General features: G+C 37.9%; 2 protein-coding genes, 2 long non-coding RNA genes and 1 pseudogene across 9 annotated transcripts in view; 2 read left to right on the top strand and 3 right to left on the bottom strand.

Moving 5' to 3' along the window:
• Positions 1–953, bottom strand: part of LOC149044181 (uncharacterized) — a 23,304-nt gene extending 22,351 nt beyond the window's left edge. The window contains exon 1 of the mRNA XM_089210003.1: positions 1–953. This exon is cut by the window's left edge and continues 796 nt beyond it. The gene's annotated coding sequence lies outside the window, so the exon portion shown is untranslated.
• Positions 1–22,178, bottom strand: part of LOC149044175 (uncharacterized) — a 123,328-nt pseudogene that overhangs the window by 74,131 nt on the left and 27,019 nt on the right. The window lies entirely within an intron of this gene.
• Positions 1,552–3,502, bottom strand: LOC149044185 (uncharacterized). Its single transcript, XR_016187639.1, has 2 exons — positions 3,412–3,502; positions 1,552–3,153 (listed from the first exon to the last, which is right to left on the bottom strand). It is a non-coding gene; the product is annotated as an uncharacterized LOC149044185 (long non-coding RNA).
• On the top strand, positions 3,564–20,422 carry LOC149044186 (uncharacterized). Of its 4 annotated transcripts, none has more exons than XR_016187623.1 (4): positions 3,568–3,734; positions 15,203–15,382; positions 17,144–18,192; positions 18,735–20,422. XR_016187623.1 is itself a non-coding variant. In XM_089209307.1 (4 exons), exons 2-4 carry the CDS (start codon positions 12,967–12,969, stop codon positions 18,073–18,075), a joined length of 1,122 nt encoding a protein of 373 aa, XP_089065433.1. In that variant the 5' UTR covers positions 3,598–3,734; positions 12,916–12,966; the 3' UTR covers positions 18,076–20,422. The 4 variants fall into 4 exon arrangements, 2 of the variants coding, with proteins under 2 accessions (XP_089065434.1, XP_089065433.1); XM_089209307.1 differs by adding an exon at positions 12,916–12,976 and having other exon boundaries at positions 3,598–3,734; positions 17,144–20,422; XR_016187621.1 differs by lacking the exon at positions 3,568–3,734 and adding an exon at positions 12,952–12,976.
• LOC149044187 (uncharacterized) lies at positions 3,734–9,432 on the top strand. Of its 2 annotated transcripts, XR_016187635.1 has the most exons (3): positions 3,734–5,329; positions 6,224–6,668; positions 6,957–9,432. It is a non-coding gene; the product is annotated as an uncharacterized LOC149044187 (long non-coding RNA). The 2 variants fall into 2 exon arrangements; XR_016187634.1 differs by having other exon boundaries at positions 6,224–9,432.

Raw genomic sequence — 22,178 nt, forward strand, 5'->3', positions numbered from 1 at the left:
CTGAAGACCTCTTATCGCGAATCATCATTGCCTTTTTTATTTTTTTTTATACAACTGAGGGAACAATAAAAGCAGTGATGAAAAGAGTCGCGATGAACTGCATCAAAGCAGTCAAAGCTTTTTACACCTTCAGAATAATTTTAAAAGGTGACATTTTCCTGTTAGAACCAGTCGACGCAACTTAGAAGCTGCCTTTATACTTCCTGTTCTTTTTGTGCTATAACTGTGATGCCTTGTCCACGCTATGCCTTTTAAATTTTGGTATTAAATCGTCGTTTCCTTCCAATCGTGAGAACGGTTAATTTTGTTTTCGCCCACAGTCCAATGACCTCTGGCGGTATCATTGGGCATATATACATAATTAAGTTTGAATCAAACAAAAACCGCGGGCGTTTTGAAAATGGCTCCATGTTTGGTTAATACTTGATCGACTTATGTGCACGGTAGGCCAGTCAGAGATTTGAAGTAGCGATTTGAAATTTATCCACTTTGAAAAGAGGCAGTAATGGCCATAATGCGACGTGACCAAGAAAGCCTCATGGGGAGTCCGTTCCGGTCTCTCTTTACCTATATTCTCAAGAAAGAAAAGTGTTTCATTTCTTTTCTTCATCTGACAATTACCAGTGCGACTAAACACACAACAGTAAATGGCATTTTCAGTAAATCACCCCGCAGTGAATCAAAGTTAAGTCTACTAGTGAAGTATACGTATACCGTGCTCGACAGCGCCTAAATGCCTTTTCTGGTTTTTAAAGCAAAATTTAGAGGCGAGACATGGGGTGAACGAAACTTGCGAACGAAAGCCATTAGCGTGTTAGAATTGATTTTAAACGGTTTGGCTATTGTTCTACGGTACAAAACCGCCTCGCTTCCTTTAATCTCTCTGAAATATCCACGGATATTTACCAGCGGAAATATTTACCACGGTAAGCACCAGGCTCGGTTAGTGTCGAATAATCTCAGTTAATGCAGCCTCCCGCGGTAAAAGTAGTTAATGTCCCGTGCAAATGCGCTCAACACAGGAAAGTATAGGAACTGATAATGCTTTTACCATTTCTGAGAGCATGATCTTGCTTTATCTCCACTATAATTCGCAAGCTGTCCCTTGCGAACTGAATTCCCAGTTTTTCTGGGAATTCCCAGGAATTCTCAAAAATTCCCAATTATGCAAACAACCCTTGCCGACCAAATTCCCAGTTTTCTAGGAATTCTCAAAAATTCCCAACTATGCAAATAAGCTCTGATTTGAAAAGCTTGGAATTACTGGGAATGGAAGACTCCAGTTCAGTGAGGACTTGGAATTCCTAGGAATTCCTAGGAATTCTCAGCTATACAAACCACTTATAATTTAAGAAGGGTGGAATTCTTGGGAATTTCTGGGAATTGAATTTGAAGCAATTTAAATACCCTGAGGTCCAAATTAATTCCAAGAAATTCTCAATACCTTGACTGTGACGGTTTTAAGAAAAGGAGTAATTTTAAGAGGCTTAAAACTTTGGCTCAATAAAAAGTATGCAATACAAAATTTACCAAGAGATATACATACATGTATATGTTTATAACTTGAAGATCATGAAATTTATTATTCAAACTAAGTTTTAGTAAATCTCTACATTAACTTGGATTTTCTCATGAAGCAGCAGTCAATTATGTTAAATGCAAATTGCCAATTAATCCAATCTACTCATATCACAGATTTGCTTTCTAATCTCAAAGGACTCTTGGATTCCATGATCATTAAAGTTTTTATTGTGATGCAAAATGTCTCATGTTCACAGATGTGCCAAACTCATTAAACATTAATCAGCTGTTCCTCAGTGCACAACTTCCACATGTGTAACAGTAATTACATTGTTATCCACACTTAAAGAACTTTGTTAGTAATAAACATAAGTTACTTCCCTAATCTACATTACTGGTTGCCTTTGTTAGAAAACCTTGGAACAGTCAAGTTCAGTTGCCTCAAACACTGTCAGAGACTTTCTGTTTGCATTATTTTTAGTAGAAATTTCAGGCCTTAGACAAACAAATTCAACAACTAATTAATCTTCCTTTTTCCATGATTGTTGTTACTGGTTTTTTATAGTTTTTTTGCTCTGCTTTTGTGACTGATTACTGTAATTTGTTTTGCTGTTTTTATTCTTACAAAACATATTTGTAAGAGTTCCAATACTTGTGGATCATCTGCACACTTGGCAAATGTTTGGCATGTAGACAAGATCACCATGTATATTTCATGGTCGCTATCAGGTAAATTTTGCCGGACTTTGAGTTCGTCTCAAGATAGAACAACACAAATACACAAGGAAATTTTTACAGTAACTTTATAACCATCCTTTTATCTTTTAAAAACTTGAAGCTCAGTAGATTCTGTCATATCGGTCATTGTTAAAACTGTCTTTGATTTGATGCTACTTTTCGACATAGGAAAAGTATGTCGGACAAAAATATTCACCAAAAAAAAAAGTTTCTTTGCCAGCTTCAATAGTGACAGTGGATTAATTTTTAGATGATAAAACAAAGTATTATGTTGACAGAAATGCAGGAGGTCGAGTGGAATCGTTACATGAGGTCACACAAGTCGGGTAATATTCACGATGAAAATTTGCATATTTGAGCGGTCGAACGAAAAAAGTCATTTCTCAAAAAAAACACCACAATTACTAGAACATATTGGGCTACAAAAGGTGAAAGTAGGAGTGAAAACGAATTCTGAGCGACTTGCCACAATATTTCAAATTTGTCCGATAGATGCTGACATCCTCTCTTAGAACAAACACTAAATTCTGTTGAGCTTGGATTAGTTTTCCAAGGCTTCTAAACAGCTGTCGATATTCTTGTTAGAAAGCCTCTCTGCCCATCGATGAACGCGGAAAAGTCGCTCAAAGAACCGATTCTTGTCGCTTATCGAGTCCTATTGCTATCTCATAATCGCTCCATTGCTGCTCGAAAAGTCCCAGTTACCAACAACGTCACCATGGCACTTCATGGGAATTGGTGGCGGAAAATTATATGTAATAACTTGATGATAAATTGGCGTATTAGGTTGACCTGAGTTAAGTGCTGGCGATGATGGCGTGGCTATTTGCACACCCGACTCCACGTTGTCGTTGTCTGCCGCCATTTTCTCACACTTTGAGCACAAGATTTATTCTGAAATGACGAAGAAAAGAAAGAAACAGCATCAGGAAGGCACCTTCGGCGTCTGGTGTTCGAAAGAGGGTGCAGAATCCTTAAATAGTACACTTTTTCTCCTGACGCCATTTTAATACAGCTGCCAAGTGACGCAAGATTCATGTATCGAAACAATCGCCACGTTAGGAAACTCACTGTCCTTATTATGTATTCCAATTATTCGTATCACCTTCATCGCTTTTATTTTGCTTATGATGGAATGTTTTCTTAACATACCCTGACGATGCCGTAGATCGGCGAAAGCTTGGAATAAAAAAAGAAATGCAGTAACTCAAGGCCTCAATCGAATCGTCCGTTTAATCGACATGCAACTGAAACTTTAATTATCATCCATGCATATCAAAATTCTGATTGGTCGAGAGCATACAGTCAATAGAAAGAAGCCATGAGAGGCCTTGGCATTGATAATGCATGGTTGTCTCAACTTCATCAAATAGTCGTTTTATTTCTGTGTGTTGTATTCGTGCCACGTTGTACCATAAGGCTGTATCGTTGAGTGGGGGTATAAAGAACGTCACCAGCGCTCTTATCTCTGTTAGGTAGGTATATTTGCATAAGTTTGACTGGTTCTTAGTCGTAAACGTCGTCCTTTACCTTAACTGTTTCCGTACGGAAGACTGAGAAGGAATCGAGCTCAAATCGGGCTCAAAGGAAGCTTTTCATTCATTGTTTAACAATCTAGAGGCAGTTAAAATATTTTTTTTCGAGTTCTGCGCAAGCTTGAATCGCAACAGCGTTCTTAGAACCCGATGTTCGCTCGCATTATTTACTAAGGGTTTATAGTCATAGATGCAATTTTGCTTACAGCTGTGGGCTTTATCTCAAACCTTAACTGTTTCACACAAAGCTGTATGGAGACTGAAAAGAAATTGAGCTCGTTTGAGAAAGCTCTTAACTCGATGTACAAAAACTTAGAAGATATTGATATCGTTTTCTGAGGACCGTGTCAGCTCGAGTCTCACTCTTAGGATCTGGCCCCGGTTGTTCAAAGAATGGAAAACTACTTATCCGCTGGATAAATCGCTATCCAGTGGATAAATGTTAACCATGGCGTCATATCGGTTGTTCAATGTATGGATAGCGCTATCCACTCGCTATCCATCAGATAAACTTATCCATGGTTAGGTAGGTAGTATAAATTTCTATCCATCGGATAGTAAAAACATTAAATGGCTGCTGCTCGAGGTTTACGGTCATTTCGTTCCATGGTCAGGGCGTAAACCAGAACAGGTTTCTCTAGCGAATGATAATGTTGAATCTACAATCACTTCACATCGAGCGCTAACAAACACGCAGGCTACGTAGTACTTTATTGAATATCCTCTGTTCTATGTTATAGTAAAAAATCGACAGACATAAGCTCTCGATATTGCGTGTATACTTCATTCTAACATTGTTGCGCAACGCAAGCTGAAATTAACATACGACGCTCTCACTGTTATGTAAATAGTACTGAAAATACTTACGTTCATGTTCTGAAAATATATATCATTTATGTGCAACGAAGTGAATTTTTTGCGCAACGAACCGACTATTTAGTGGAACGATCTGACTTATAACCATCTGACTCTGGAACGGAAGGACTGGATTCCTCGCTCGACAGCTACATCCTCTTCGGTATAACTTGCTCGAAAATCAACGTCGTATAAAGCGAAGAATTTTCGCTGCCAGCTGGATCCCTTAGAGTCTTATACTGACTCTGAATTGAGATCCAGGTTTCGTTTTGGACGAGAAGCAATACAATACATCGTTAACCTTGCTGCGTACGAAATAACATCACAAACAGATAGGAACAACGCCGTCTCAGCCATAATGCAAGTCCTTGTCCTCGCCTCGGGTTCGTTTCTGCAAGAGATCGAAGATACTTTTCTAGGATTTGATGAGTCGACTGTCAGCTGAGTAGTTTGTCGTGTGACACAAGCATGAAGTTAGGTGATTACTTAAGATTTCCGTCCACCTGTGCGGAACGAGACGACATTAAAGGTTTGTTTCGAGTCAGTAGTTTCCCTTCTGCCATTGGGTTCATCGATGATACCACGTTAGAATAACTGCACCTCACGAAATTGAGCCAGACTTAGGGAACCGAAAAGGATTTCACTCCATCAAAATGTCCAGGCAATCTGCGACCATCGAGGTAAGCAAATATGTCGATCTCTGATTATTGATTTTGCAAAGGGCAACATGTTCGAGTACCCTAAGCTTTACTGTGCATACTATCTCATGTAAATAACAGGAGTTATTTTATCCTATACGTGGGCACGAAAGCCGTAAAAATTTCGCTTCCAATGTGGAACACTTTTCTGACACGGTAGGAGCAGTGTGCGTCAGACTGTCTTGAGCACAACATGTGATCAAACATGTGATCGCAAGATTCACGCAGATACAATTTACCTTGTAAACAAGTGAGTGAAATTGATTTAAAATGATTGACTTTTCGAACTGTGCGATCACCCGTTTGATTCTATAGCTATCAGGTGTAATCGATTTTGTTTTTGCAAACGGGCATTGGGTCTTCCGATGGTGAGAGGACAACAGTGAAAATATTCTTCGGTGATCACTTAATGTGTTCTCCAACATGGATATTTTTTTAATGGACTGCGTTAGTTCAAGTGCTGGAACAAAGCATTACAGAGCATTCTCCCGTTAAGTAGCATTGATTGATAACGTGTAATATTTGTCGTTGCTTAAAGATACAGGCAAAGGAATGTTTTGAAGTTTACCATATCAAGAAAGGGATAAATTGCTTAGGCTTAGGGTAATTAATTGTTGTCAGTTACGAATTGTAGTTGATTGTTAGCAGCAATCCCATTCCGAATACTTTATTTTGACAAAATGAATGAAGTAATCCCACGATTACTGCTTCAAATTTGGGGCCTATGTGTATGCACACATTATGACAATTTTGTGGGAAGGAAGGCACATGCAGAAATACCATACACCTAAGCTGTATCAAAATTTTGTTTACATAACATAAAATATAAAAGTTAAAAACCAGTCGTAGTGTATTGAATACAATTGAATTTTGCAGGAATGTTTACCGGTGTTGTGGTTAGATGACCTGGTTCAACTCATGATAGCCATATTTTCTGGACATCAGCCACAGGGGGTAACCTTGAAGAGGCTGGTCTCACAGCTGTTATGCTACTTGGAGATAGTGGCTATGCATGCTCACCATTCCTCATGACCCTGTACCTCAACCCCAACTTAGACCTTAGGAGGAGCATTTCAACAGAGCACACAAGATCACAAGATGTACCATAGAGCAAACTTTTGGATTGTTGAAGAGGAGATTCCATGTGCTACACTCAGAATTGAGGATGGCTCCTGACAGGGTATGCACCATAATTGTAACTTGCTGCATTTTACACAACCTTGCTGTCAACTTAAGGGTACCAGAACCAGGGAGCTGTGACATGGATGATGAAAGGTGTGCTGCTGACCTTCACTGACCTAGTACCCTGGCTGTGAAACTGGTAATGCTGTTAGAGAGTACACTACTTACAACTTTTTTAAATTTCTACACAGGTGGCTGATACTAAAACATACACTTGATTGCAATAATGTTGACACACTGTAAATAGCATGATTTGTGAACAATGAGAACCAATGGCTTTATGGGAAATGTCCATATATATGTATATTTATCTATAGATACATGATCGATGCTTTACTTTTTCATGATTCACTTATATAGGAAGCCTGTGGAAAAACTTGGACAACCTTCAAACCCATATTTTAAATGAATTAAATTTTCATTTCAGTCTTTTGGCGGTGATGGAAACAAGAATTAAGGACAGAATGTGGCCAACCATACCAAATTACAATTTTGAACATGTTCCCATGCCTCTTTCTGCTGGAGGTGTAGGAATGTATGAAGACAACAATACATGATACAAAGTCATTGAAAAAAATCTCTAATGAGCCTTTTCAGGCACTTTGGCTTGAAATTAAATTCACCAAGAAAAGCAGTATTATTTGTGGAGTTGTCTACAGACTACATAATTCTGCAGACTGCCTCTTAGAATATTTTGAAGAAACTGTAGATCAATATAGTGCCACTGATAAATCAATCTACCTCTTAGGTGACATCAACATCAATATTCTTAAGTCAAAGACTTGTAATTATGCTCAGCAATTTTAAATTGCTTACAAAGCTATGCTATTTTACCAACAATTGATAAACCGACAAGGGTCTATAATAACTCTGCCTCACTTTTTGATAATATTTCCTTAAACAAATTTGAATATTATACTGCCAGTGGGAATATTGTTTCAGATCTCACCAATCATTTTTCTCAATTTTGCATTCTTAAATCAACCATTGAAACCACCAAACCTTGAAAAATGGCAGCCCATGACTATTCAAAATTCTCTTAGCAAAATGTTTTTGCAGAAATTGTCAGAACTGACACATGGGAGTCATTACCATCTGCTGAGGACCCCTCCAAGTTATTTTCCACCTTTTATAACAAGCTAAATAAGCTGATAAACAAGCATGCACCATTCTTTACCATTCACTCACACTTTATAAAAGCAAGAAAGTAAACAGCTGGAACAACCTAATGGATCACTAAGGGAATTCAAAAAGCAATAAAAATTTAAAAATGAGCTTTTTCTCCAGTGATTGGAGACTACTGCATAGACAACTGCTGAAAATTTTGATGGATTGAAAGAATTAACTCATATGTTGTCCATACTTAATTGACAAATTTAGAAAATTATAATCTTTTTAGTTTCTTTTATTGTTGTTGTTTTTTGGTGTAATTTTATTCCAGTTTTAATATGTAACACCTAATTGGCTTATCTATAACTTTCCTTAACTGTTCTTCAATGCTCATGTATATGCAGGCTCACCCAGTCATTTCCTCTGTTCAGTCAAACTTGTTATTGAAGAATTTATTTTATGTTTGTTTCCCTCCTGCCTCGATTAGCTTTGCTATTTTGCAGGTAGAGATTGTTAGATTTGTATTTTATTTAATTGCTAAAATGAATAAATGTTGTTGTTGATTCCTGGAAATCTAAGATGATGACAAATCTTTTTTTTTTAAAGAAAGTATATTCACGCACAACTAATTCTGGTTATCATTTACATTTGTAACTATAATGCCATTAGCTTGCGCCTTTTAGGGGTCAGTGTTTTTGTAATTGAGTGTATACACTTGAAAGAAATAGTGACACTCACTATAGGCTTTTTGCAATTGTCCAATGTATATCCTACCTTTCATAATGGCATTGGGGTAATATGGCATTAGGCATTAAGGCAATTAAAAGACATTAGGTATGCTTGCTAGCATGCCTGAAATCTTTTATATTTCACCCAAAGATAAAGAAAAAACTGCACTGATTTTTGTAGCACTTGGAAAAGGAAAATTTCAGTGGAGGGCAAACAATTTGCACTTCACAACAAAAGCATTGAATGTCTACCTCTCAACCCTTAGAGGTAATTGTTAGAAAGTTTGCATTCTGGAAGTTGGAGTTTGATATGGTCATTTCTTGAATTTCACACAACTCAAGTGGTAGATTTACCAGTTATTTCTTAACACAGTAAACTGCAAGATGCCTATTGTCACACTTGTATGACAAATATATGAAAGAAAGGAAAAACCAAGAAAAGTGAAGATGATACATCTGATGATGTCAACAAGTCATTTTTATTCACTGTACGTAGTTTGTTGAACACAAAGTGAGGAAATGACTTCAAATTAAAGTTTGGTTTCAACATCAATTCACATCCCATAACTGAAGATTTTTTTTAGTTGTAATGACTACACCAAAAGTGCCATTGTAAGTAAAGATTTCTGCATTTAGCACTGGGGTATTACATGGAATGATCAATGACTTTTCAACTTAATTGCATATAATTGTAAAAATGTTTTATAATAATGCCCTCTGTTTTTCTAAATATAAATATATATTTAAATGTGGAATAGTTTGAGGTAAAAAGTTCACTTCCACAAGTAAAAATAGCTCAGAAAAAAGGTATAGAAGGTCTACATTTTAAAGCTTTGTCAATGTGCAGTAAGTTATGTTTGCTGATTTTGCCTTTTTCAGAAATTGGTGGGGCATTTGAACACAATTTTTTTCCTGGGGGTGGAAATTTCAACAAACCAATCTTTAAAAACTCAAATACCAAGGGAGCTGCCAGGAAAAAAATGAGGGGGGGGGATGTTGAAGATTCCAATTAATTGATGTATTAGTAATAAAAGGCAACCAAATAAAAACCATTATGTGATTAAACTTGTGTACATTTATGGGTAAATGGTGTATCAGTGATTTGAAAATATGGGGCGGCTGACCGCAACAATCCAAATATTAACAGTTTCACAAGACATAATCAGTTTCACAAGACATAATCAAAACCATTGCAATTTGATTAAGATTTATTCATAAACTGTCTTCTGCCTCACTTCAGAGGTGAATAGTTGTTGTTAACATTACCAAAGATGAATAACACAACTTTTGGGTGAAAACTGTCCAATAACTTATGGCAATGTTTACAGCAGATGCTGTCCCAGATCATAACTTTGCAGTTTAAAAAGAAGCCCAGTGTATGAAAGTTACAAACAACTAAAGATTTGATTAAAATGGTTTAATAACCAAATATATGAATAAATAACAAGCTGCACTAAAATACATAGTGATCTAGAAGGAGTGAGATGGTCACCTAATGAGTAGCTCCCAGATTGAGGATCCAAAGGATGCCAGAGTTTTCTCCAAAATGTGGTGAGTTTTCAATATACTTATTTAGTATAATTCTTCTGGTGATAAGGATTGCATGGTTTCCCCTTATAATCATCTCGCAGAAGGTGATTATTGCAGGGATGCTAAATTTCAAAATGGCTGCCTTGCATTCTTTCAATGTTGCTGATAAAGTTATAAACACTACAGAAGGAAATTAAATTTCGAAGGCACAAAATGGAAAACGCTGATTGAATGAAGTAAGATTGGCTGATTATCTCCAAACCAATGGACAAAATAATTGTAACAGAATGTTGTCAATAACAAAACCAATTTACAACAGAATTGCATAATTGAATAAAATCTCGCATTCTGATTGGTCAACAAAGTGAAGTATTTAGCATGAAATTGAGAGTTGAAAACGAAGTTAAGTGATATTGCTTCACATCTAAATAAACATAACAATTATCGTCAAATTGTAACAGTTTTCTACAATGTCATCGTAAAGTGTTTTCAAAACCATTGTCACCTTTTGAACAAAAGCGTTTTTCAAAGTGAGTTAGAGGTTCTTCCCTGTTTTGAAATGAATTACAAATTCTTGGAGACACATAAAATACCTCTTTTGCTCGTGCTCGTGACAACGAGAAAGCAAGAAAATCCTGTGAACCCGGCTCCAGAAAATGGCAAGCAAAAACTCAACTGAACAAGACGAAAAAGCGACAACAGAAGAAGTGCAAGGGTCGATTATCATATATGTAGAGGAAGAAATAAATACCTTTAATTGCAATGTTAAACTTTCAGTGCTTTTGCTTGGACACTTCATTTCTCTCAGTTTGCCACCAAAGAGGTAAAAGATATATATTATTTTCGTTCTTGAGCAAATTATTTGGAAATTAAAGATGTTAAAGATAAACGGCTTGTTAATTCAGTGCAATAGCACTATTATCCATTAAATAGTGTGAAGCTTGTTTAAAAAGTTTGTAAACAAATGTAAAAACAAGCATAAGGTGTATGACCTGGCTTCCTATTCGCTAATGCAACGACAGTTCTGACAGTTGACTTTGAAATGGCTTTCTGGGGCGCGCGCTCAGGATAAAAACAAATGTTTGTTTTTATCCTGTAATATTTTTACTGTTCTTCGCTTCACGATTCGTGCAATATCGGTTTTTGCGTGTAATTTAACGCGGAATTCCCTTGTCAGGTAATTAATTTTCCTATATAATTCGCAAGCATCTGAGCGATGATACTTGAACAATTATTTGCTGATGGTGAAGTGAATGATGTTGAATAATCCGCTAGACGAATATAGATGTATACAGTACAGCTCAGAGGTACTTGACCCAAAATGGACGCAAAAAGCGTGTTAAAAAAGCGCGTACACACATGCAATTTTCGAAAACGCACTCAAAATACGTGCGCAAAAGAAGCTCATTAGTATGTATGTATGTGGCAGTCTTTTTTTTTTTTTACCCTTTAACTTTGAATGGTGTATTAGATTCATACCAAATGAGGGATTTCGATGTTGGTGACATTACGTGGTTTCATCCCGAAGCGTTTGGCGTTAGTTCATTCATGAAATGGCTTTAGGGCATTGCCAAGAAAAAGGAAAAAGTTTTTGACCCGCCGAGTACCTCTTTAGAAAGCGATCAAGATCAGGAAAGATCAAGTTCAATTAAGTCGCTGTCGTAAAAGTTTACTAGCAACAAAACTTGAAAACTTACTTAATTATGTGAAATTATTTGCAGTTTCCTGGAACAAGAAACATTTTCCAAATGCTTTTCAAAGTTTATTTTAGGTTCAGAAAAAGAAAATCAGATTTCGTTTAGTCGTTTGCGGTTCGCGCTAAGTCCCCTTAACGTTAAGCTTGCATTATTATTTACAGGTAGATAAGATCGCCGCTACTGTAGATAGCAGAGAGCATGTAGTAGATAAGATCGTTACGGTTCGAACGATTTTATGCCTTCAATTTACCTGAATCTTAAGAGTGACATACTCACGTTCACGACAAGACGGCAGTTGGCGGCAAATGGGGTCCTGAAGGAGATGTGGACGACGAGGACGAGTAGTGCTCGATTGAGCATGCGTGGCAGCATCGAAGTTCGTTTTCCCAACTTCCGGTCGGTGACGTTCAAGTTCTCGTCGTTATGTTCCTGATGTAAAAGTACGACGAAGCGAAACCATTTTTCCATTTTCTGAAATGTTTAACGAGTCACTACCAACGATGTTAAAGATAAGGGCTTTTCCGCACTAGCGGACAAAACTAGAATTGTTCCGAAAAAGTCAAAGGACAAATTTTGTTATGGAAAATTTTTGTGTCGTCTGTTGCATCCGTATAAACAATTTCAAAGCCTTCAAATTCCGTCAGCGCCTGATCTGTTTGCAAGACCGGCCCGCATAGTTGCCAAAGGATTCCACATCCAATTTCCAGGATTTGTCCCAAGTCATTTTAAAATTTTAGAATCCCCGAGTTTTGTAGCAAATGATAATTATAGCCTTTCTAGAAAACTGATTTTAGTTCAAGTACACGCTTGACCTAGGTCATACGTCAAATGGTTGACAAGTTTATGTTATCTATCCTTGCTGTATAGTGCTCGATGCGTTCGCAGAGCGTGGTATATCTGAAAGTTAGACAAATCAATACGACATAACTTTTCTGTGACTAAGAGTCTCACGCTTACGCGATCATCAGACAGATTTTAATTAAAATCTGTCTGATGATCGCGTAAGCGTGAAACTCAGAGTCACAGAAAAGTTGTCTTATTGATTTGTCCAACTTTCAGACATATATATTATATATATATATAAAGCTCATGTAGGTTAACTATATTTTCATAGAATTAAAAAAATAACAACAATATTGAATAGGAGCAAAATAACTGAAGTAAATTAGGTATCAATCACACTTAGGTAAATTGCAATGGTTTGGATTAATTAATGGGAATTTGATCCGGACTCGAGCTTCATAATCCTTAATGTTATTTCTTTCTCCTTTAGTTTTAGATTTTCAATTTCCAGGTCAAGTGTTAAATTTTCTTTTTTAAGGACAGCAAGGTGCATTCCATTTATGTCATCGATGGTCACCTTCTTCCTTGAATGTGGGTTGGTAAGTATTGCCAGCATCTGCAATAGTAAAGATGGAATGGTATCAGAATAGACACTGGAGTCGCAATCTAGCTTTGACACTTCACAGGGGTTCGAGGGTTCACAGGGTGGAGTGACAGGCTGTAGTTTACATCCTAGTCCAAGAACTTCTGTATCCACTGTTGATGAGCTTAAAACTTATGCTGCATATAATTTGTACAAAATTTATGAATTCTTTAATTCTTTAGTTCTTGTGAGCAGTTCTACCATAAAGGGGTGTATGCATTTCGTTGAAAATTACTTAAGATTGGATGTAACACTCCTACTCATTTAGACAATACCTTTGTTGACGTAAGTGGACTTACCAGAATCGACATTCCCCCGAAATGCCGCCGAAAGACGGGTCTATTTCGAGAAGCTCGAAAATTTTGGCTGTGGAAGCCTTTGGGAATCTGGTCTTCTTTCTTGTAGTGGTACATTTGCTGTGTTCTTTCTTTGCTCCACTCACCATTCCTCTCCACTCACCATTCCTCTCCACTCACCATTCCTCTCCACTCACCATTCCTCTCCACTCACCATTCCTCTCCACTTTTCTTTCACTTCTATGACAGATCTTTTGGAAAATCCAAGCGCATTGACATTGTCAGTTATTACCTCCCATACTCGACTCTTGTGTTTTTTAGAAAGCGTCGCGGAAATTTTACACTTAATTATTTTGATTTTTTTCCCACTTCTTCGAAAATAACTGTCCATTCGGCGAGTGTAAACTTTCGTTTTTTAGTGCGCTTTGCCGGGGAAGAAGCAACATTCTCTGACGTGTTTTCTCGCCACAAGGGTTATCACCATGGCAACTGCCTGTGCGGCGAGTTAGCTGTCGGATAACTATACGTCTCGCTATCTGTGCCTTTTGCAACAGCTTTTTAACCGCTGGATAGCCATCTTATACACCGGATGAGCTTATCCAGTGGATAAATTTATCCATCCTTTTAACAACCGGATGTTTGCTCTGATGTTATTTTGTAGAGGTAGAACGGTTACATTAAGATCGACACCAAGTGAAAGGACTAGTACCCGCGACTCGAAGCGAGAACAAGGTCCCTTCAAATGAACTACCATCTAAAGTTTCCATCAGATGGTCTGATCGTAGGGTCCAGAATGTAATCCTTGCGACTTGTCCTTCGAATTCGAAATGGTTTGAATTCGTGAGAGAAGTCGAAAGAACTTGTCTACCCAAATTATCCAGGTCCCTGCGTGGGAACTGTTCGTGGGACAAGTCCTTGCGACTAAATGAAACTATCCAATCAATTCAAAAGAGAAATATAATCGTTTGTCTCCCGATGTGGTCACTTCGGATGTGGATTGCGATGATTGGACTGCATACTGCCAGCTTCACCAGCCGAGGAAGACTGGCAGTATATGTGCAGTCGAAATGTCGCGATACACATCCGAAGTGACCACATCGTCAGAGAAACGATTTTATCATGTAAACTACGGTGTTAAACAAGGATTTTCAGTCCGGAGAAAAGCCGTAACAACTCGTAAAAAAATACGATACCGGTTAACCGCTAAATACAGGTTCCACTTATTAACGGTATTATAGAAAAAGGTACAAAACGCCACTTTATGCCTTAAGTGACTACTTACTTTACAGAATCTCGCTCAAAAATGCTACTTTGTTTTTGGAGGAGAAATATGAATTAAAAATTACTTGAAAGATGATTCTTAGTTTTATTTTGGAGGTTCGGTTTTCAGTGACCGTTCAACACAAACAGGCCCTACGATCCCTTATTGAGATGACCGCTTAATAGGGGTAAGAATTGCAATGATCAAGGGGAAATTTTTTGAGACTTTGCTGACCGACCGCTGAATACGGGGTTACCACTTAATACGGTGTCGTTTAATACAGATTCGACGGTTTTTCAAATTTGGTTAAAAATACTTTGTGATCTAAGACAGTTACTTTTCAGAAATTTCTCAGTAGTATAACGTTTGTCATGGGTGGATCGCGATATAAAACCAGTCGGAATTTTAAGACGCCAATACCACATTACATTGGCGGCTAGCTGGTTGGGAGAAAATACATTGTTATTGTCATTGAGCTTCGTCGCCATGCGACTCTTCCCAATACTACAATATATTTCCCCTCGATTAGCCACCAATACAATTCAATAATGGCGTCTCAAAATCGCGATTTTTATTCGATTGCATCCTTCTCTACCATACGAATAAATATTTTTATTATCCGTAGGTTTAAACGTTTATGACGGGGTGACTCTAAACAGAACCAAAATGATCTTCATAACGAGAGGTAAAGTTAGCATTTTTTCGATTTTTATCCTTGGTTTGACCACCTTTCTCATGTACGCCTCATACCAAGTGAAGTTCGGACAAGATATTAGCCAACCCACTCACAGCAACAGCACAATAGGTAAGTCAAGGATTTGGAAATAATTTACAGCATTAGATGCTCATCCGATGAATTATGCCGTCAAAATCTAAATTAAGACGCAGGCAAATATTAAGGAAATTAAAAGTAACATAACTTAGTTCGAACAAGGAGAAATAACAACGCTTCCGAAAGTTTAACAGGCCTACTTACGTCGTGTTGTCCCGTTCACAGTTCACCAGAAATAAGCCCTTCGCGATGTAATGCGATCACCGATTCAAAATAACAAACTGAAGATCGTTTTAAATTGGTTTTCAAAATTAACTAGCGTACAATGATCACCTTGGGCAACGATGGGTAATTACCGTAGAGAACACGCCCCTGATCAGTTAGTCTTGGCTGTTCCGGTGTATCGGGTTTTAGATCGCTCTAGCGCTCTGTCAGTTTCGAGCTAGTCACTACCCACATTACCCTTACTGGTTTACTTTGTTGATCTCTAGCGGCGTTCTCGAAGGGTCAGTGCCCCCTTTCAGTTTGAGTAGCATAACCAATTCAACAGCATAAGCAAATTAAAGCGCAACTAGCGGTATGAGTCTCCAACATATGCATGACAACAAAGATGAAATTGAATACCAAATGTTTCCAGCTCATGTTCAGTTAACCACCTATGTGAACACCTAAGAGTGTGCAGGTGATAGAAGGCTCTATTGGTGTCACATCAAGTAAGGAAGCTAACATTGTCTTCCTCTGTTTGTTTGTGTTGAGAATTGGATCTTCTGAATATTTAGGATTCCCTTTTCTTAGCGTTTAGAAAAGGCCCTTGTCATTATATCTGGGTTGAGAATACCTGCGTTCAAGAATTTAATTATTTTGGATGTCATAATTACGTCAATTAGAGTGTCACTATTTGCCGTAGCTCTAGTTGGCGTACTTACGAGCCTTTTTATATTGTAATCGTCGCATAGGTTTAGCAGATGTCTCCCCAACTTTGCCGCTCCTTGTCGGGTTCGAGAATGTTACAAGTCACGTCTTCAATTAGTGTGTAATCGTCCGAAAGCCTGCTGATCAATTCAATTGGTTGTTCCCGTTCGGATGACCAGATTTCTTTAGCCATTTTGGACGGTCTGTAAGGACGAACCCAAAATAGATCTCAGCCTATGAGTCCTTTTGAGTTCTGACCTCAATGTTAATTGATTCTAAACCAACGAACTGTTTCAGTATTTTTAACGCACTTAGTTTAAAGGTTGGACCTTGCACAAATTATGAAACCACCTTTGAAATTTGTTTTATCTTGTCGATTTGGCTTGGAACCTTTAGCATAAAACTGGATATCTGGATAGCTGTCATCGACTTTGGTCTCAGAGAACTAAAATATCGAACAAATTGTCTATCAGCATGTTCCAACCTCGAATAGCTTGATTCCATCGGTGCTGTTTGTTTCCTTGTTGTAGGAAGAAGCGAGATAAACAAGCTCGAAAGTGCTGCCAAGGAAAAAAATTCATCTCTAAAACTTCGCTCATCGTAACTGGTCTTATTTCATGCTTCTTGAAATTGGTTCTTTTCTTTGTTTTTTTTCTTTTTTTTACTTGTTTCTTCTTTTCCAAGCAAGGTAATCACTCTTAAAGTGATTTCACTGGAGAGATCCCCAATCACTACGACAACGTAAAAAGCGTAATAATTAACCATTTGCAAAGTTCTACATAGAATCAATTTCCCTCTCTAGTATTGAATTAAATAACTCTGGTTAGGTCAGAATTGATTTCGAGCACTTCAAAATAAACTTCAACATTTTGTTTATCGCAGATGAGATCGTCTCTCGAAAGGTTGTTCTAACTCAAGCTACAGCGACGGAAAAACCCACAAATAATTCATCGCCAAAGCCTTTCGTTTATCTCACTCAAACAGAGCAATGCCTTCCCTCAAACTTTGCCTCTTCTTCCGAGATCGGCGACCCCGAGACATGTAACTGTGATGTCATAGTGCTAAGCTTTCGTACCAAATGTCAAGTGCAAAAGTCACCTCACATCACTTATCTGTTCTATCCCAATACTGGATGGGGAACGGGACGAAATGTGCTGTATTTTGCTGCCATAACGAGATCTCCAAAATACCATTATTACATTTTTATGGATGAGGATGTGGTGCTGCATTTCCATTCAATTGCTCCTCCACAAATGAAGAGGCTTCCGCCGTTTAGAGTCTTCGAACAATGGCTCCTAGATTACGAGCCAGCAGTTGGCATTGTGAATTACTCAGCGCATCATAAGGGCATCTGGACCATTGAGCTACGAAAGAAAATGTGTAACAAGAGGGACAGTCCCCTTGTGATACCTATACTATGGTTCGATGCTCTTTTCAATGCATTTCATTACAAATCTATTGAGCATCTCTTCCCTTACCGTACGCAGTATGAAAGCAAATCCTGGTGGTCATCGCAATACTACATGTTTTCTGCTGTGGAACTGATATTTCGAGGTCAGGCATTGATGTTTGTGCCCGTTATTGCGGGAAATCCAAAACATCGCCCATACCCAAGGTCTATAGAGAACGAAAACACAAGGTGGAGAGATTACATCGATACGATTCGACAGGAAGCTCCTTTAATTTACAGAAATCAGACTTTATTCGAAGATTTTAGGCAGAATCTTGAGGGTTACGTCGACAACTCGACAACATATTGCATGAATGTAACACGGCGTCAACAAATTAAACCATACAGTCATTTTGATTTTTAGACAGAGATCTAGTTGATGAGGTTAGTGAAGAGGTAAACTATGGTTCAGCGATTTTCTAATTTTTTCTTATTCTAGGCCCAATTCGTGGATGAAATGCTGTATCCATTCAAATTATAGGCTGCTTTGTTTATAAAGTTGTTGAACTGTGAGTCTCATCAAAGTGATGTCCGTGAGGAAGAGTACGACTGTCACATTGGGAATTAAACCATTTTTCACGTGTCGGTTGCACTCAGTTTATTTACCGGGGAAGTATTTCCTGATCCATATTTTTATTCATTATATGTGTGTTATGCTTTCTTTAGTTAACCGGCCTCATTAAACTGTTCAGACCTCTGAATTCAAATTTTTATTCTGACCGGAATCATTGCTCTCTGTTTGAACCCAAAGATTTAGATCGCTTTCTTGATCCGTATTTTGAATAAGTTTGAGAGCCTTGTTGAGGGCCATCCGACAGGAAAAACGTGGTCTTTAACGAACAGAAGTAGAGGTCTATATCTTCATCAATGTAAATTGTGCATCAAATTATCGCAACCAACCGTGTTTTGAGATGCCAAAGGGTGAACAAACTTTTCCGAAATTAGACTTTAAACGGTGCCATTCTAAAAACATCATAGTAACGTGGCCTTAAATTCACAACCATTATGCGAGCTTCACAAAAGGCTGCTGCTTTATTCTTCCAAAAAAAGACGATTATATGAGTCGAGAATGCCTTTTTGTGGTGCCACCAACTACGTAAGCAGACCGCCAAGCAATGAAAAAAACAGCAGTGAGACTTTTCAGAAGTCACAGTTAAGCAGCCAGACTGTTAAGCATAATTCAAAATGGTGTCGGTCGTTGTTCATTTTTAGCACATATGACGATAAATACAGAAAGTTAGTTTGTCCTAGGAGGGAGGAGGTGACTTTATTATTTTCCGGTATAAGCGGGAGTTAGAAGTCACTGCTAATGTGACGTCACATAGCAACAAAACAAGCGCTTCGCATAGCTTGCTCAGTTTAGCGAGGGAACGCTATCAGTAAGAAACAAAGAGAAGGCCAATAGAGGCCATTTTTAAGTTACTACTAACTAATTTACCATGTGTGTGCGAGGTATGTTGTATATATTGCCTTTGAGTTTAATCGTTTATTTTTTTGTGAAAGTGATTGTCTGTAATTTCACTGACGACAATTCTGGGAAAGTGAGCTGTCCGCCATATCGACTTCGGAACGCGTCAAGACAAACCAAAACTAACGATGTCTTCTTTGTAAGCCTCATAAAAAGTTTTTCCTTTTTAATAAAATAGCTATGCCCGATGTTATCTGGGGTCAATCTAACCAGTCATTCTGCTCACCAATCCTTTTAACTTTTAGGTAGTTAATTCATCGAATTGTACTGAACAGTGGTGAACCAAGGGTGCGTATTTATTTTGTCAGCTTGTGTTGTTAAGCACTTAGTGAGAGCCAAAGACTCTTGAGCGTTTAGGATGCTGCCTTGTGTTTTGAACTTGTGTTTAGTATGGTAAGTATAGTATTAGATATTTAGGCCCACACATACGAGGCAAGATTAGCCAGAAACTACGCAGTAAGACCAGTCTTCAGGCTTTCAGGAAAGGGGTGCTATAGATACTGATGAAATACCAGGATTTTTCTTTTTACTAAAAAATCATATCTTCATCGCGCGCAGTGAAGATACTATTTTTATCTTTCACGTGTGAGGATATTGGTGTCGCCATGGTTACTAACATAATTAGCCAATTACAAGAGGGCTTCCTGCTCAGGCGCGTGGCCGGTTCTATTGAAATTTCATTCACAAAATGGCTTCGAGGTGCGAAGACGGGACAGTTACCAGTGACTTTCTCGACGAGCTACCAAATTTTCACACCGATACTTTTTCAAGCTTGAAGAACATTCAGGAAGATTTGCCGAAGTCTCGGAAAGTGATGTCGAAAATATAAGAAAAATATAAGTATCATTGTCTTTATCACTGTCTTTATTTCTCCTACACAACTTCATATCCGAGTTTCATAACATTTTTGTGACAGGCATTTTTCTTGTATGTAGGAATTTCATCAGTATCTATAAAACAAACAAAACATTACATGGCCGCTTGGGGATACGAATTTTATCTTCGAGTGCTGAAAGTATCTCTCACGAAATTCGTATCCCTAAGCGGCCATGTAATATCCTCTATATACCACTGGTATATTATTATACATTATAATAACTTGTTGGTATAAATAATTATTATACATTATTATATCTTATTAGTCTAATTTATCTCGTAATTCAGCCGACGGGCTGGGGTGCAATTTTTAAAAGCTCTTTCTTCATGTATCTATCTTTATTTGTAGTAAAGTTCGAATAGCTAACGCGTGTTGTCTTTGGTTAAAAGGGCTTGCTGTATCAGAGTACACGGCGTTGTCGCTTGTTAGTCCACGAGGGTATTCTACATACTATTGGTATTTTTGTACATAATTATATTTTTTATTAATCTGAATAACTAAGTAATTCAGCCAACGGGTTAAGATGTAATTTGTAAATATTACCTCTCCACGTATCTATCTCTATCTATAATAGAGTTCGGATATAATGCGCGCTGTCATTGGTTGAAAGAGCGTGCTTCATCAGAGTACAAAGCATAAGCTGAGCTAAAGCTTTTACACCATCTGCCAAATTGTATAATGTCCGACCTTTTCCAGAACTTCTCTCTGGCTTTTTTTTTCGTTGATTGAAAGTGAAATTTCGTAACAAGCGAGCCGAAAAGTAGCAACAAAAGAACCAAACAAACATGCCAATAGTCCTAATTTACCTTATTTTATCACATAAACTACAGTGTCATACAAGGATTTCCAGCCCTGAGAAAAGCCGTGACAACACACGCGAAAAAATATCGTAGTTTTTCACGTGTGTTTGATATCGCCAGTCAGCTGCCTACACGTCACTCGCCTTTAGCGCCACTCGGTCGGGTTGATCAATGAACGACAAAGCCTTCACAATTCTCAATACAAAGTAGTTTGTCGGAATTTTTTGCGGATTATGGCTGCCAAAACACTGAATACTCCTTATCGCTTACAAACAGTGATGTTCAAGCTTTCCTAGAAAGGGAAGAACACCAAATACGGAAAGAAAAAGCGAAAGTTACGTATTCGGTGGCTTTAGTAGTGGCATTCTTGAGGCTGAGAACGAAAACGACAAATGAAAGATTTGCCACAAACTGATTTTGGCCCTGTATCTGAAAAATTTCCTTTGTCGGTAAGGACAAAATCAATAATTCAGAATTTTTTATATTGAAATTTTTGTCTATGGTTTGTTTTTGTAGTGTTCCAACGCATTTTTTCACGTTGAGCCTTAGCGCCAACGCACTGTTGCGATTTTTATCCGGGGATTGTCGATCCATTCATTAATAAAGTTGATTTTCATTGTCAGTAAAAGGCTATTATGTTTATAAGATAAACAAAATAATATATGGTTGCTTGAAGATATGGAATTATTCTTCTTGTGTTCAACTCGACATCTCACTCGTTCACTGCGCTCACTCGTGAGCTATCGAGTTAAACACTCCAAGAGAAATTCCATATCTACGCGCGCCCATGTATAATTCTCTATATAACGTTAGCAGAGACGAAAATCCTCAAATAGGAAACGTATGGACATTTGAAGGTTTTCACGCTCAGTTAGATTGCAAGCTTAAGTACGGTAATAAAAATCAAACACAGCTAACTCTCGCATAGTATATAAAGTTTCGTGTTCGAAAACAAAACATAACAAAACAGCAATGATGAAAAATATAACCAAACTGACATAGCTGTTAAAATTCATACTTATCATGACAGTGTCAGACCGACTGCAATCGTGCTGAGGTCCATCGTGGCTAGCTCATCATCGCAGTCTCCAGTCACACCAGTGAAGCAAGCCTCAGAAATGACATCGGCCGCGTACTCGAGTTTCTTCCGATGTCCTTTCCGATGCTTTGAGTGGAAGGCTACATTAGTCACAGCAAGTTTTACGGCGTTTTCATCCCAAGCAATCTTCATTTTCTTGTGAATTCGGCTGTCGTTCATTCATAAAACACACGCCTTGAGCAGTTTGTTTTCTAACTGTCATGTAAAAAAACTTGTGATTTAT

This window comes from Pocillopora damicornis, chromosome 6, assembly GCF_964200805.1.
Source record: "Pocillopora damicornis chromosome 6, jaPocDami1.2, whole genome shotgun sequence".
Lineage (NCBI taxonomy): Eukaryota > Metazoa > Cnidaria > Anthozoa > Scleractinia > Pocilloporidae > Pocillopora > Pocillopora damicornis.